Genomic DNA, 14599 nt, shown 5'->3' with positions numbered 1-14599 from the left:
TGGGACTTGCTGACTGGCATTATCTAGTACTTTGTTGTACTCTTTAGCTCTTAAAAATTCGTATTTCCAGAGAGGGAGAAGAGTGTCAGAGTTGCAGCTCTACCGGGTATCTAAATTACCTACTTTTGCCGCATCAATCAAACAAAATTAGCCTTTTAAATTAAGATTTAGATTCTTTCTTGAAAGTGTTTGGACAATGAATCTATATGGCACCTTATTAGAGTTGTTATGTATTAATTTCTCAGTTACTCTGAATCATTCTTTACTTTAGGGGGAAAAAATATATGCACGGAAATTATCATTTTGGTTTGTAATAAAACCCTGGTCCTAAAGATCAAACATCATGAGTGATTTTTTCTAAGGAAACGTGAAAAGAAAACTCTCTCTCTTTTTATTGATGTAATGGTTGTTAGCAAATACTTGATAAAGCTCCGTGCTTTTTTGTCAGATACAAGTCAGACATGGGCAGCACAGGAATGATCTGAACCGAGTTTTCTAGCTCCCGGTCCAAATGATCTTAAAAATTACGACTTTGAAAAACGCCTTTGCGAATATCCAATATTCAGTATAAAACCAGTGAGATGATTGTTTGATGTGTGGCAAACTATTTCTCAGGACTCATTTCTCAGCGGTCCATGGCGGGAGCGTTTTGAGGGGGACGAGGAGCCCCGAGCGCCCCAGGAAGCAGGTGCCTCCCAGCCCACCGTTGCAGGAGCTCGCAAGGAAACCCTCCCCTGGTTTGGGGATTTGGGTTTTTTTGTTTTGTTTTGTTGGTTTTTTTCTGCTTGCGTATTGCTAGGTGAAATTATCTCGGTGTCACAAGCGCTTGCTTTCGTCTGTTTGGAGAACCTGACCCCTGTGTTTGCAGAAGTTGGGAGTGGGTTTGCCAGTGAAAGCGGAGGGTTGCCCAGCTGCAGGCGGGGGCAGCGCGCAGCGGGAGCGGCGCTGGGTGTCTCCCCAAAGCCCCCCCGGGGTTGCTTTCCGCGGGCGAGGGGCGCGGGGCGCTGCCGGACCCCGCGGCTCCCGGCGTCTCGGCACCGGGGCGAGCCGGGGCCGGGCGGCGGCACGGCTTTCCGCCGGCGGCTGGGGCGGCCGGGCGGGAGCGGGAAAAGCCGGCTCTTGTCCGTGTCCCCCCCCCACGTTCCCCGCCGGGAGATGGCCGGGGTCGGGAGCACGCCCCAGGCACGGCCACGCGTGGCAGGGGCAGGGGGGAACCGCGTGGTGGCCTTCGGCCGCAGGGGACCCCCGGCAGAAACACCGGCCGCGTCTGGGGACTTCTCCGATCTCCCTCCCCGGCGGGGCGGGGACGGTTTTCCGTGTCCCGCACCGTAACTCAGCCTTCCAGGAGGAAAGCTTCCCGGGTAATTAGCAGCACTTCCCCGGCGCGTAGGTGACTGTATAATTAATCTAAATGTGTGAATTTAGGAAATGGCCCTGCCGATTAGTTCCTCCCTTTCCCCAGACTCATCAATGCATAAACCAAGACTCTCCAGACATAATAAAACTTTTCCCTAAACCGTCTCCTCAGCAGGGTTTCCCAAAGCTCTGGGACCCGAACTGATCCGCTTCTCCCTCGGTTCTCCTCCCCCAGGACGCCATCGGGAAGACTCGATTCTGGTCGCCTTAAAAAAGTTGCACCGAGGCTGTCGGTGTTCAGCAGTGACCGCAAAAGAAAGCACGAACTTTACAAACCCCGATCCTCGCTCTAAGCCCGGGGCTGCTCGGGAGCTGCATGTCTCTGCGGCTCCCGCCTTGGAGAGAAGGATAACGAGAGTAATTACCTTTCCCTTTCCCTGCTCGGAAGCGTATCTACATCAGCAGGAAAACCAGCTCATGCAAGAAGTTAGCGACAGACCCAAGTCAAAAAAGAGGAGCGTAACCGGGCAGGCTGTGGAGGGGTGAATCTTACTGGAAGCCGGGTAACGGGAAAGCAGGGCCATGCCCGGGGGGCAATAAGCCCCCCCTGCCCTTCCGCGCCCGCAGCCGGCCGGGGTACGCGGCTCAGCCCCGCAGCCCCGCCGTGGCGGAGAGGGGGAAGCTGGACTATGCCCCCCGCCCCCATCCTTTGCCCTGGTTTTTCTTGGGCTACCAAGTATAGATTTAGCAAGGGGCTCTGGAAACAGGAGAAGCCCAAGCGGCCGCAGGGTCTGCCCAGGCTAGGCCCCGACGTTTACTATTACAAGAAGAAAAAGCAGCCAAAAAACCCGAAAGATGTGGTTTTTGCGCAAAGCCCCGGCAGCCTGGCGGGGGGAAGCCCGCACCTCCCGAGCGGGGCCGGCCGGTGCTGCCGGGCGCTCGCAGCGGGCCCCTCGGCGGCGGCGGGCGTGTGTTACCCGGTGGCAGCCCCGGAGGGCGCCGCGCCGGGGGGCTGCCTGCAGGGGGGCTGCCCGGGCTGCTTCTGGGGGAGCCAGGGGCTCCCTCAGCTCCCGGACGCCTGCATCCGCCCGCATCGGGCTGCACCGGCATCTGGTCCCCAGGGCAGCCAAACTCCGCGGGTCTGGCCTTTCCTTTTTCTTTTTCTTCCACCCCCCTCCCCTTGAGCAGAGCCGCCTCTCGCTGCCAGTTATGAATGGGTCGAAGAGGGAGGCAGCAACCGGGGGTACCCTGCCCAGCCCCTCGCATGCCCCTGCTGCTGCCGCCGCTCCCCCGCTCGCCCCGCGCCTTCCCACGCTGTCGCCAATGGCAGCGACCGCGGGAGGAAGGATGGAAGGAAGGATGGATGGAAGGAAGGAGGTCTTCCAGCCGGGTCCCGGTCCGGGTGCGGGTCCGAGCCTGGGGTTGGGCGCCCCGTGCCCCCCGCCTGCCCTGCCCTGCCCGCCCGCCGCCCCTGCCCCCAGAAGCGCGATCTTCGGGAGCCGGCAGACGTACCTTGAAGGCGATGGGCAGCGTCTTGTTGCAGCGCCAGTGGGTGGGCAGCACGGAGCAGAGGAAGTTGGGGCTGTCGGTGCGCACCAGCTCCCCGGGGTGATCCGCCAGGACCTCCACCATGCTGCGGTCGGCGCTGCGCAGCTTCCCCGGCAGGGCCCCGCTGTGCTCGGCGCCGGGCAGCGGCAGCGGCTCGGTCATCTTCCCCGGGCTCAGCGTGGTGGAGGGCGGCGTGAAGCGGCGGCTGGTGCTGGTATCTACGGGGATACGCATCACAACAAGCCTTTTGAGTGAAAGACCTCCACAGAGTTTTTACAAAACAGCGAAACGAGCGTAACTCTTCAGCGATCTGCTCTCTGGGGACCAACATAAACGGATACAAGCTGAGGACCCGGGGGAAACTTGTTTCTACGCCAGTCCCCAAAGTTAATTTTTTGCTGAAGGCGGCTGAGATAGCGAGCACGCCGAGACTTAACTCTTGGCTTCCTGGCGCGGCGGAACAGATCACGTTAATCCGAAAGGCCGAAGGGTCGTCGGTGCGGGGCTGTACCGCGACGCCTGTGCATCTAATCTGCGGCCGTGACGCAAAAGGTTATCGGGGGGGGGGGGGGGGGGGGGCGGGTGGAAAGCTCCTTCCAAACTCCCAAGCACCGTGGAAAAAAAAAAAAAAATAGACAAGTCAAACACAAGACGCAGTCGGGAACACATGCAAAGCCTGAGCTTCCGAGAGAGTCAGTTGCCTATCAGTTTCTTCCAGGTGATTTCTCTACAGTCCCAAGAGAAAACAAAATACATCAGCGTCTTCCGTGGGCAAAAATCGCTCTTTAAGAGAGGGGAATGCGGGGTCAGTCTTCAGAGAAGGCAGTACGCGAGCTAGACTTTCTGATCAAAGGTCAGCTGGCTACGTTTGTGTGCATATATATTATATTCACGTACACACACGCACGCACACACATATGTACCGTACTTCATAAAATATTTACAATACAATCTGTAGAGAATTTAAACACAACAGGAATCCATTAATGTTGTCTGCAAGATATTTTTTTTAAGCAGCCTTGAAAATCAGCTTCAGTAGTTTGGTTCGCGTTGCTCTAAGAGTACTCATGTCACAACCTTTCAATCATTCTTGCGCAAAAAGAAAAAAAGAAAAGCAAAAAGGAAAGCTCAGTGCATGGCATTCAAGCTTTACATCGCTTTGTACTTGTCTTTGATATAACGTCTTTCATCAATTTAAAGAAAGGTCGCAGCCGATCGCAAGCTCTGAGGCTAAAAGGTCCACAGCTGAAAAGTTGGGTTTGGGGATGTTGGTTAAATTGCGGGTTCTCTCTGTGGTTTTGTGTGTGCAACAGCGCTCTCTCTCTCTCACTCACGTCCTCCTCAGCAGTCAGACCAACAGTCTGCAACAACTTCGGCAGTCATTGCCAATTTTTTTTTCTTTCTTTCGCCCCCCCCCCCCCCCCCCAGTATCTGAGGCAGTCTTCCTCTAATTCGGCCACAGGAACCGGCTGCTTAACAATATTTTAACCGCAGCAGGTGGAAGCCAGCTTTCGGAAACATGGCTTTTCCCTCGGCCGCCTCCAGCCAGCGGGATGGACACTGCCAGCCTGCGCGGAGAGCCCCCACGCACACGCACGCCACTGAAAGCCAAAAGCAACCCACCAGCAACAGTTTGTTTTTTTCTTTAAAAAAGATTAAGAAAAAAACCTCGGAAACCACTACTTTTGAACGGGTGAAAGCTTTCCTTCCGAAAAAAGGAGGTGGTGGCGGGCAGGGGTGGAGGAGCCGTTGACCCCTACGGAGAGAGACGGAAGGAACCGGGGCGGATCAAGCCCCCGAAGTTGCCAGCCGGGGTCAGTGACAGCCTCCAGCCCAGACGACCGCTCAGCGAAAGCGCATTTCCACAGCGGAGAGCTCTCGGGTCTTCACGTGAGCCGCAGGGAACGCGGGCTTCCTGCCGGCCGGCCAGCCGGCCGCCCACGGCGCCGGGGCACCGCCGCTCCGCCGGGCCGGGCCGGGTCGGGCCCTGCCGCTCCACTCCGCGCCCCGCCGCGCTGGGTCCGCGCCGCCCGCCCGGCGCCCCGCCGCCCCGCGCCCGCCGCCACCGCCGGTATGAATGGAGGTGGCCGGGAGCGAGTTGGCTGCGGCGGGCGGAGTGCGGAGGAATGTCATTCCCCCGGCTGCTTTGCATACGGGGAGGGCGCCGGCCAATCACAGCCCTTTCCGGGAGCAGCCGGGGCGCGGCCGCGGGCCAGGGGCTCCTGGAATTGGCGCGCCCGCCGCCGCCGCTACTGTGGGGCGCGGGGGGGTGAGCGCCGGGTCGGCGGGACGCCGCGGACACCGCAACCGCGCGGGCGCACCCACGGGAGCCGCGGGCCGCCGCTCCCCGAGCCCACTGCAGCCACGTGCAGGGTGCTCCGCGCCTGCCGGTTCCCGGGGGGTGGTGGTTAGGGCAGGCGGAGCGGCGCGACGCGACCCGGCCCCCGGCTCTGCCGGCCTCCGGTGCAGGTCCCGTTTGCCCGTCACTTACGGCCCCGAGAGGCGGCTGGTGCCCGCAAGGTGTCCGCAGCGCCGCCCCGGCACACCTCTGCCGCTGGCCGCGCAACCCCTCCGGGCAGCCCCGCGCCCCCCGGGCGAGCTCCCGGCAGCGTTGGCTCCGGGGTGGTTCCTCCCCGCGGAAGGGGTACGCCTGCACCCGCGGCCGCCGAGGCAGCTGCCCCCGGGCTGGCGTCCCCTGCCCGCCCCGCAGCTTCCCGCCCCCGGTGGACAAGGACGCGGCCCGAGGGGCGCCCATCGCAGCTCGACATGTCGGGACAGCCGCCGGGCCCCCACCCGGAGGACGTTCCCCCCGCCCCGGCACAGCCCAGCTACAGGCCAGGCATGGCGGCAGCACCGCCGACAGCGAGACCGGGCCGGCGGGCGGGCAGCGCCGCACGGGCAGCAGCGGGCCTCCGGGACCCGCGGAACCGCAGCGAGGATGCTGGGTGGAGGCGTGGCTGTTCTTTCGGGCTGAGTTGGGGTTGGTTGTTTTTTACTTAGTTTTGGTGCTTTTCTTTCTTCTTTTTTTGGTGCTGGTCGCGAATGTTGCGGGCTTGCCGCTGGCGTAGCCCAGGCTGGGAACGGGGCGATCCCGACTCGCCGCCGCCCGTCCCCGCCGCGCTCTCGGCACGGGCTTGGGGTTCCCTCCTTGATGTTACACACCGCTCGTTCGCTCGCGTCTCCTCTCCCCACCAGAACGGACGTGCCCCGCCACGGCCACCCCCGGGACGCCGCCGCGGCCGCCCCCGCCAGCTCAGTGGCTGCGGCCGGCCGCGCTCTCCCGGGGCTGGGCGGGCTTTGAAGGAGAGTGACAGCAGCTGCGGCGGGGCGGGCGGGAGTGCGTGGGGCGGCGGTGGCCGCGGAGGGGACCCCGCCGGGACCAACTCCCGCCGCGGGGAGCGGGCCGCGGCTGCCGCCCGCCGCCGGGCCTTGCGCAAGGCGGCGGCGGCCCCTCGGCGCAGCTCCGCGGTGGAGCCGGTAGAGGGGGCCCGCTGCCCGCCGTCGGCCCGGCGGAGGGGAACCGGGGAGCGCCGCGGGCGACCCCCCGGGGAGCGCGTGCGGGCGCTGCCTGCTCGGGCCGCGGCGGCCGGCACGGTCCGTCCCCGCCAGAGCGCGCTGGGGGCTGCTGTCCCTCGGGGGAGCGCGACGGCCGCATCCCCTGGGATGCAGCTCTGCGGGGGGAGCCGCCTCGCTCGGCGGCTGTCTCCCACCCGGGGCGCGCCGGGCGGGGCGAGGACAGAGCAGAGGTGATCCTCGGTTTTGCCGACACCTGCTTTGAAAACTCTCTGAAGCTGGGAAAATAACTGTCGGTTTGGCACGCCGCGAACTGCGGGGACCGGAGCAGAGGGCGAGTGCCTGCCATTTACGCTACCTGGTGTACAGGCGATTAAACTGAAAGTGCCCTGGGTGAGAGAAGCGGCTCCTGTCGCCCCCGCGGCGATGCGGGGCAGGGCTCCCTATGCAGAGACCCGCCAGCGCGCCGAGTTCAGGGAGCGGCGCAGCCGCCTTGCACCACACCCGCAGTACGAGCGCCAGGTGCGGGCTCCTCGCACCCCTCCAGCGCGACCCAGCAGCGCCTGCCCCTCTGCGGGGGGCTCGGCTCCGGCTGCCCCCTCCGCCCCGCTGTCCCCCGCGGGGGGACCGGTGAGGCGGTGCCGGCCCGGGGCTGTCTCGCCGTAGGGTTACAGCTTCGCACCACCCTCCCTCTTGTCCCCTTCCCCTCCGCCAAAGACGCGGTGCCGGTTTGAGGTGCCGCCCCCCCGGAGCGCTGAGCGGGGCAGCCCGGGCGGGGTCCGGGGCTGGCCGGGGCAGAGTGCTCAGCCCGCCCTCCCGCCGCACCTGCAGCCCGGTTCGCTTCTGAACAGCCGAGTTTGGTGCAGAAAGCTATTCCACACCAAGTTTCTGTGGTTTGTGTGTGGTTTTCTTCAACTTATTTATTTATTTATTTACTCCGTCTTTTACACGGTTACTTCTTTCTTGTATGAAATTATCCCGAATTTAAATTGTTAGGGAGAGGTTTCCTTCTGTTTTAAACAGGGGGAAAAAATGCAGGCAAACAGCTCTAATGAGCTACAGCTTAAAAGCCATCTGGGGTATATTAGTGGCTGATAATTTTACAGGCATGGTAGAGATAAGAAAAATTATTTTACTTATGTGCATACATCTACATACATAGCCCAAAATGTAAAACCACGCATATAGTGTTTGTATTTTTTTTGTTTTGTTTTTGGTGTTTTGTTTTGTTTTTGGTTTTTGTTTTTTTTTTTTAAGTCAAGAGGAAGGGAGTATTTATATTTAAATCCATGAATATTCTGGGCTGATTTTCACTTGATACTTTGCATCCCGTCTTAATCTGAACTCCTTATTATAAGTACAAAATAAACCTGATCTAATACACACATGGAGAGTCAGAAAGATACAAAATCCCACGATTTAACAAAAGACCCAGAAAATACTATATGCTTACAGTTTTCTGTAACTTAGCAAACATCATCAATGCTGAGATGAAGGACGTTAATCTAGACTGAAGGTGACAATATTCTTTTTTAGCTACACAGAAGCCATGCTTTTGTAAGGTAAGGAGTTAAGTAAGAGAGGGTAGATAGGGAAAATACTGTGGTGGGGGTATTCTGACAGAGATCGACCTATATATTTTACAAGCCCGTTAACACTAACTACGTGTGGGTAGTATTTGGGGTTTTTGTTGTTGTTTTTAGTTTGTTTAGCTAATTAAATTTATTGTCTTCCTTACAATTTCCTTATTTTATTTTTGCATAACAAAGAGAGAAACTCGCATGGAAATTTACTATCCCCTTGCTATATCTTGTGCAGGTACTCTGGAAGAATAGGAATTAATGAGTTAAGCAGCTTGCAGGAATACCAGTGATAAGGCAAAGTAAAGAAACTATGCAGGGTGTTTCTTGTCCCATGGTAAGACCTTTTATCATCCCTAATGCTAATAAGACTTGCAATCGGGTAGTCAGTCTTTTGTGCAGGAATCCTTTTGAAATGGGAATCGCAACTGGTGTTCTAACTTTAGCAATTCACATTCAGCACTACTTACATCTGTATTTTGACATCAATTTATTACAGCTGTAAACAAACCACAAGTGAATCTCTATCTACCATGCCTTGCCTCTGTCGTACAGGATTACTCGACCACAAAAGCACCGAGCTTTTTACATAATACAGTTAAGCAAAAGCTTCGGAAATGTGAGAGAGGGAGCAACAATTTAGGGATGAATTTTAAACAGCCTAAACTGCAAAGGGTGAATTAGAGCCTGAACACAACAAGTTCCTACTGCACAGGTAAACATTCCCTGGCCGAGCAGGCAGCAATGGCTGCTTGTTTGCAAGGGTCTGAATTTGTGCAAGATGGGAGAAAACATTTTGTTAAAAGGAGAAAAAAATGCAGACCTTAACAGATCTGTGTACATATCATATAAGCACAAGCCGAGAGAACTGGTTACAGACCCTGATCCTGCCAACGCTTAGAAACATGCCCAGCCTCATCCTTAGTGGTGTTTCTGCCGAACGCAATAGAAATCTCTTTGGGGAATGTGATTATACATGTGCTTAATTGTTTGGAGCAGCTGGGTTTAACGTGGCATTATTCAGTGGGTCAGCTCCTACTTCTTGCACCTGAATTCATTTAATACATATATTAAGACCCTCTTAAAGATGTTTACAGTGGAGTAAGCGTGCCTTGCTTCTACTAGTGATGAATCAGTGAGTTAATTTCTCTGAATTAAATTTGTAGGATCAGGCTTCTGAATTGCCCCTGCAAATATTTATTGCATAGCAGTTACCATCATGTGTGATGCCACTGACTGATCTCAAAAAAAAAATATGCTATAGTGATATATTAAACTATTTTTTGGGGTACTGGAATGATGAAACATTGCACAGAGAAAAGCAGCAGCCAGTGAAGAAAAAGACAAGAATCTCCTTATTTCCTGCAGTGATCTCTCTCACACAATGAGATACTCATATTTCATGGTGGTGTGTAAGGTGCACCTATGATGCCACTAAGAATCTCTGTGAGATGGCCAGCGTGATGCACAGGAACTGTGGCCAGGACTACACAGGTGTATGGTGTGTAACTTCCCTCTGTTTCAGGGAGGGGGAAGTGCCTAAGCCCCTCCAGGGATCCTGCCTTTGATCTCTGTTAACTGGTACAAGGTTATTCACTCTGGAAGCAGAGAAACTGGCTGCAGCTGAGTACATGAAAAGCAGAGGGGTTGTGAGGAAAGATGAAATAACACATATTCATTCAATATCTTTAACCTGGGCATCTAAGTACTTGTGACTTGAGTTTACCACTAAAAACTTTTCCAAGGACTCTCCATCCCCCTTAGGAGCTCCATGTGATAACAATGGTCAAAACCCTGTCTTGTTCTTGGGCAGAAGCTGAGAGCCTTTTTCTTCTCAAATAGGGCAGACCAATCCATGCTCTTGTCACTCAAAATATTTTAGAAGGTAGACATGACTCCTATTTTGAGGATGTGGAGAATGATTTGCTTGAATAGTTGGCATGTTATCAGAGACATAGATGATAAAGAACACGGACCTACATATGAAGAGAGCCACCCTTTACCATTTCACCTCCCTCATCGTTCAGAAACTGCAACCCAGAGGACTGCATCTCTCTTGACTCAGACTATCAACTGGTGGCAGCAATGGGCAGGGAGCGGGGTACACCTGGGGAAGGACAATTTTCAGGAGAGGCTAAACTGTGAATTTGCATCCAGCATTAACCCCAGCTTTGCAGGTCCTCCTAGGGTTTTGCTGGTTGAAAGCATGAGTCAAACCAACAGCTGAAGAAGGAGCTCAGTCTGGTCAGAGCCCCAAAAGGATGAGTGGTGAAATGCGATTCAGCTGACTCTTTCTACTGGCATGGATGCAATTTCAGTGCCCAGCAAAACAGTGCACCCAGTTGTGTGACCGATGCAACACCTCACCAGTGCCACCACCCCTGGAGACATTTCTCCACAGCACCCTTCTCCCCTATTTTCTCAAGGAGGAGATTTAGTCATCATGAAGTTACTGAAGCAGAAGCCTGCATTGATACCCCCACTCCCTTGTCCTGCTTAGTCAGGCTGGCTCATCTTTGCTGGGAGGTTTGTTAAGGGCCAAAGCCAAGGCTGGGCTCATTCTTGCGCTCACCTGCTGCAAGTGTGTGTCAGTGGGCAGGTGTGTGGCGTTTACTTGCCGCTAGCACTCAGAGCCAGGGGCCGCAGGAACAGGCACAGGGCAGGGAGTGCCTCTCTTCTCTGCTTCACAAGAAGCACCCCGATCTGGCTTTATAAATACTAGAATATTACTAATGACACAGTTTTCTCCTTGGTCTTACGCAGCTGCTGATAAACTTGTGGGTAGGACGGAGACTGGGTTAAAGTTTCTACTGCAAAAATACCTTTTGGTGGTTTGCCTTGTGTACACTCCCCATACTTGTGGACCAGACGTGAAATGCATCACTGTGTGGTTAGGATGCAATGCATTTTGCCTTCCTCAAAGTGAAGTTTGAGTCCTTGGTGCACGATAAGCAGGGATAGGCTATCTGGAGGTGCAGAATCAGAGGAGTCACATCTAGAGCCAAGAGAGCATCCAGTCTTATTTTCTCAGTGCTCAAATCCAAGGGAAAGCAATGGGTTTAGTCCTGGCCACTCTGTTACTGGCTGTGTATCAATGAATGAGAGAGACTACAGAGAAGGGCAACTACAGCGATTAAAGGTCTGGAAGGAACTACCTATAAGGAGAGATTAAAGGAATTGAATGCATACATATAATTTGGGGCAAAAGGGAAGCCAAGGGGACAGCATGACTGCGGTTTACAAGTACATAAAAGACAGCTATGAAGAGGAAGGGGAAGGTCTGTTTCCATTAGTTAAAAATGATAAGAGAAGAAATAACAGATGCCAACTGAAGTAAAACGAGTTCAATTTTAAGAGCAGGGGCAACGCTGATCCCAAGATCAAATAGGCAGGAGAATACGCTCCCAGGGAAGCTGCAGACTCAACATCGCTTGAACTTTTCAAGTCAGAGCTTGACAAGCACCTTGGAGGGGAAAGTTTAAGAAGTAGTAGAAGCGAAGCCAAAAAGCGCTGGGATGTACCGCATGACCTAGAAGCCCAGATGATTTCAAGGCCATTCTAGAGGGCTGTAGAAAACAGACACACACAAACACTCAGAGCTTTTGGATGATTTCTTTCTCTGCATAGTTCCAAATTAAAAGAGGTAGGGGGAAGTCTAAGCGAGGAAAATTAGTCATTTAATGTAATTCTGCTGTGGCTAATCCCTAGAGGAGAAGCCAATTACTTGAAATACTTGGGAGTATGGGGTGGAGAAGGGAATGGAAATTGTTGAAAAGCTGCCATCTGGTATAAGTGCTTAAAAAAATACACATTGTGTGCCATTATACTATGCTCATTACATGCCTAGCTTAATGCAGATAACATCACCCACACCTAGTATTTTCTGTGGCATTTTATGTACTCAGGTTCACATCATAACAACCTCCAGCACTAATTGTAACATTTGAGCTTTTGATCTTCTGCTCCGGTAAGAACACTACAGATGCCTTGTACCAACAAATGGGGAAAAAGTAAAAAAAGAAAAAAGCCCAGGACCTTTGGTTCCAGAACATTTAAAAGGAGGAGTAAATCTGACCCACCTGGACAGTAGGGAACAACTCTGGCGTAAGGATTCTGCGGATGGCATAGAATTAATATAACTATTTTGTTCCTTGCTCCAGCCCCTCTGAGGGTGAGGGCATGCCGCCAGAGTAGGAACTGCAGCTCAGCTGTCAGCTGGTCCTGAGTGCTCTGGACAGCTCAATTCATTTTGGAGAAGCCCTGATGATATTTTGATTGATGCCAGGAGCTGTGCAGGTAGATTTCCCTCTTTTGCCCCAGACTTTGCTTCTGCAGTTAGCAGTGACTGACCAGACAGATTCAGATCACTGCATGTACTCAGTCTAGGAAAAATAATTCACTATACCCCTGGTGCTAATATGTAAAATGTAATGGTAGCATTGAAACTGCAACTGATCCAAATTACTTGGTATGGGTTCACCTTTCTTAGTTTCCTTGGGTTTCAGTCAAAATTATGTATGAATTATAAATGATTGCAAAAGTTCCTACAGGGTCATAAGCAGGAGATTGAAAGCCTGGGTGTGTTCTCTGGACAAAGCTCCTTCCCTAGGCACCCTCATTGCACTGTACTGCTGACCTGGGAAGTTCTGGGACATCATCCATGGCCTCTTGACAGGGAGACTCTCACTCTGCCAGTAAAAAACTTCAATAACAGGGGAGTTTTATGACACAAACATTGTTTTTAAGCAAATAAAGAAAAGATATCAAAACTAATTTTGGCTCAAATTTAAGACGGTGAAATTAGGACAGAAAGATCTTTAAATCCCAAGATGTCCTTCCATTATCTCTCTGTGTAATAGAGTCATTGTTCATGTCAACACGATATGGAGATGTTTTGATCCTAAGGAAAAGGAGCTCCTGACAGCAGAAGAGAAAGGGAGAAAGATAGTTACCAGAGAAGGAACCCTCCCTCCCAAACTTGGCAGAAGGAAAGCTGTGGTCTTGCAACACTTTGGTCTGGAATTAACAGCTGGGAGAAATGAGGATGCTAACTGCATTCTTCTTCTTCTTCCTATGTTACTTTCACCATTTAGAAATGCGACAGACTAGAATGATGAAACAGGAAGCTTTCAGAGGAAAATGATGATGTTACTCCCAGCATGACATGGTGATGCTGGTATCAGCAGGTGATAGTATTAGGAAAGGTACTCTTTGAAGGGACAGCTTCCCTGCTCCTTCTCTTTTCCTGCCCTTCATCTCTCTCTCCCTTCCCCCTTGTTCCATCAGCCGTTTAGAGGTGACAGGGTAAATGCTGGTAGCTTGTTCATTGCCCACGTGGGAGTGCTCCACACAGTGAGTTTGCAGAGCATTTCTAGCAGCTGGCCAGCAAACTGGCAGCAAAGGAATGACTGGGGTTTCTTTCCCAGAGAGGCTGCAGAGGAGATGCAGAGAGAGGCTGTTGCAGCTCAGGGTTCAGGTTTAATTTGACTGGATGAGACAGAAACTGCAGTTCGGTCTCAAATACAGTTTGCTACTTCAAATACAGCACATGGTGTGAAATACAACTAGTTTACTTTCATACTTCCATAGCCCTCCAGGAAAGGCAGATGGTACCCTTGCTGTGTGAGCCTCAGCAGCAGTTGCTGTCATCAGAGGGGGATTCTCTGGGGAGCAGATGCTGCCTTCCTGACCCAGAGAGTTCCCTTACCAACAGCTAACATGAAACTTCTTGAAACATGAAACATCTTGAATCTCAATGCGATTAGGAGTAAATCCCAGATACCTCGTTTCTATAGGAAGCACAGACAGAGATTTGTCTAGAAGCTGTTCCTTGCCCTGAGCTAGGCTTCTCCCAGCATCTCTCAGAGATCTCAGCTGCCTGAGGCTCTGCAAGTGCCTTCAGCTGGTAGCTGAGCCTGTTCCACATGTGTCTGCTCTCCACTGGCCAGCACACTTCATATTTAACCCTCCTCAGCACAGCAAAGACTTAATGCAGGAGAGTTTTGCTTCTGAGCTGTTAGGGGGATCATGCTTGGCACTTTCACCGCAACATCCCTTGATTGAACTGGGGCTGGAGGAAGAAAAGCCTGAGATGTGAAGGCTACTAACCACGTTTCGCACCACTAATGCGTTCTCACAGCCACAGATGAAGCCACAAGTTAATCTCCTAAATAGTTTCTTCTCTGCTTAACATCCCACCTGCGCCTGACTTCCTGTGCTTAGCAGGTCTGAGCCTGGGTGTGCTGGTGTACCCAGCAGGGAGCAGCCTCCCTGTACAGGCCAGTTCATCAACTGTGGGATGTGTGGGTTAGCAATTAGAAAGCTTTCAGTGAGACACGTTGTCAGACTCTCTAGATATAGACCTTAATGACAGTCATATGAAGAGAAAAATATTTGGATAATTTTGATCCTGATTATTAATAAAAACTCCAACTAAAAAGCCACCTCTATGGTACCACCACCATTTGCCACACAGACTGCTGCATTTTGCCCAGTAAGACGCATTTACAGTTTTAGGCTGAGCATGTGCTTATGGGACAAGGCCTAGGAAAGAGCAGACTGCACTAGGACTAGTTCTAGCTCTGTGTAAGGTTCTAATTCTT

At 53.0% G+C, this 14599-nt stretch overlaps 1 protein-coding gene across 8 annotated transcripts in view; it reads right to left on the bottom strand.

Annotated features, from left to right (window-relative positions):
* RUNX1 (RUNX family transcription factor 1) overlaps positions 1–14599 on the bottom strand; it is a 176341-nt gene that overhangs the window by 73742 nt on the left and 88000 nt on the right. For 7 of the 8 annotated variants that reach the window (XM_055803116.1, XM_013299007.3, XM_027786334.2 and 4 more), the window contains one exon: positions 2869–3122. In XM_055803116.1, the coding sequence (XP_055659091.1) occupies positions 2869–3122 (254 nt within the window). Of the gene's footprint in view, positions 1–2868; positions 3740–14599 lie in introns of those variants that run through there. The other variant, XM_055803117.1, reaches the window with a different exon arrangement.

The sequence above is a fragment of the Falco peregrinus genome, chromosome 4 (assembly GCF_023634155.1).
Source record: "Falco peregrinus isolate bFalPer1 chromosome 4, bFalPer1.pri, whole genome shotgun sequence".
NCBI lineage: Eukaryota > Metazoa > Chordata > Aves > Falconiformes > Falconidae > Falco > Falco peregrinus.
The sequence above is the reverse complement of the archived record's forward strand: the minus strand, read 5'-3'. Positions and strand labels throughout refer to the sequence as shown.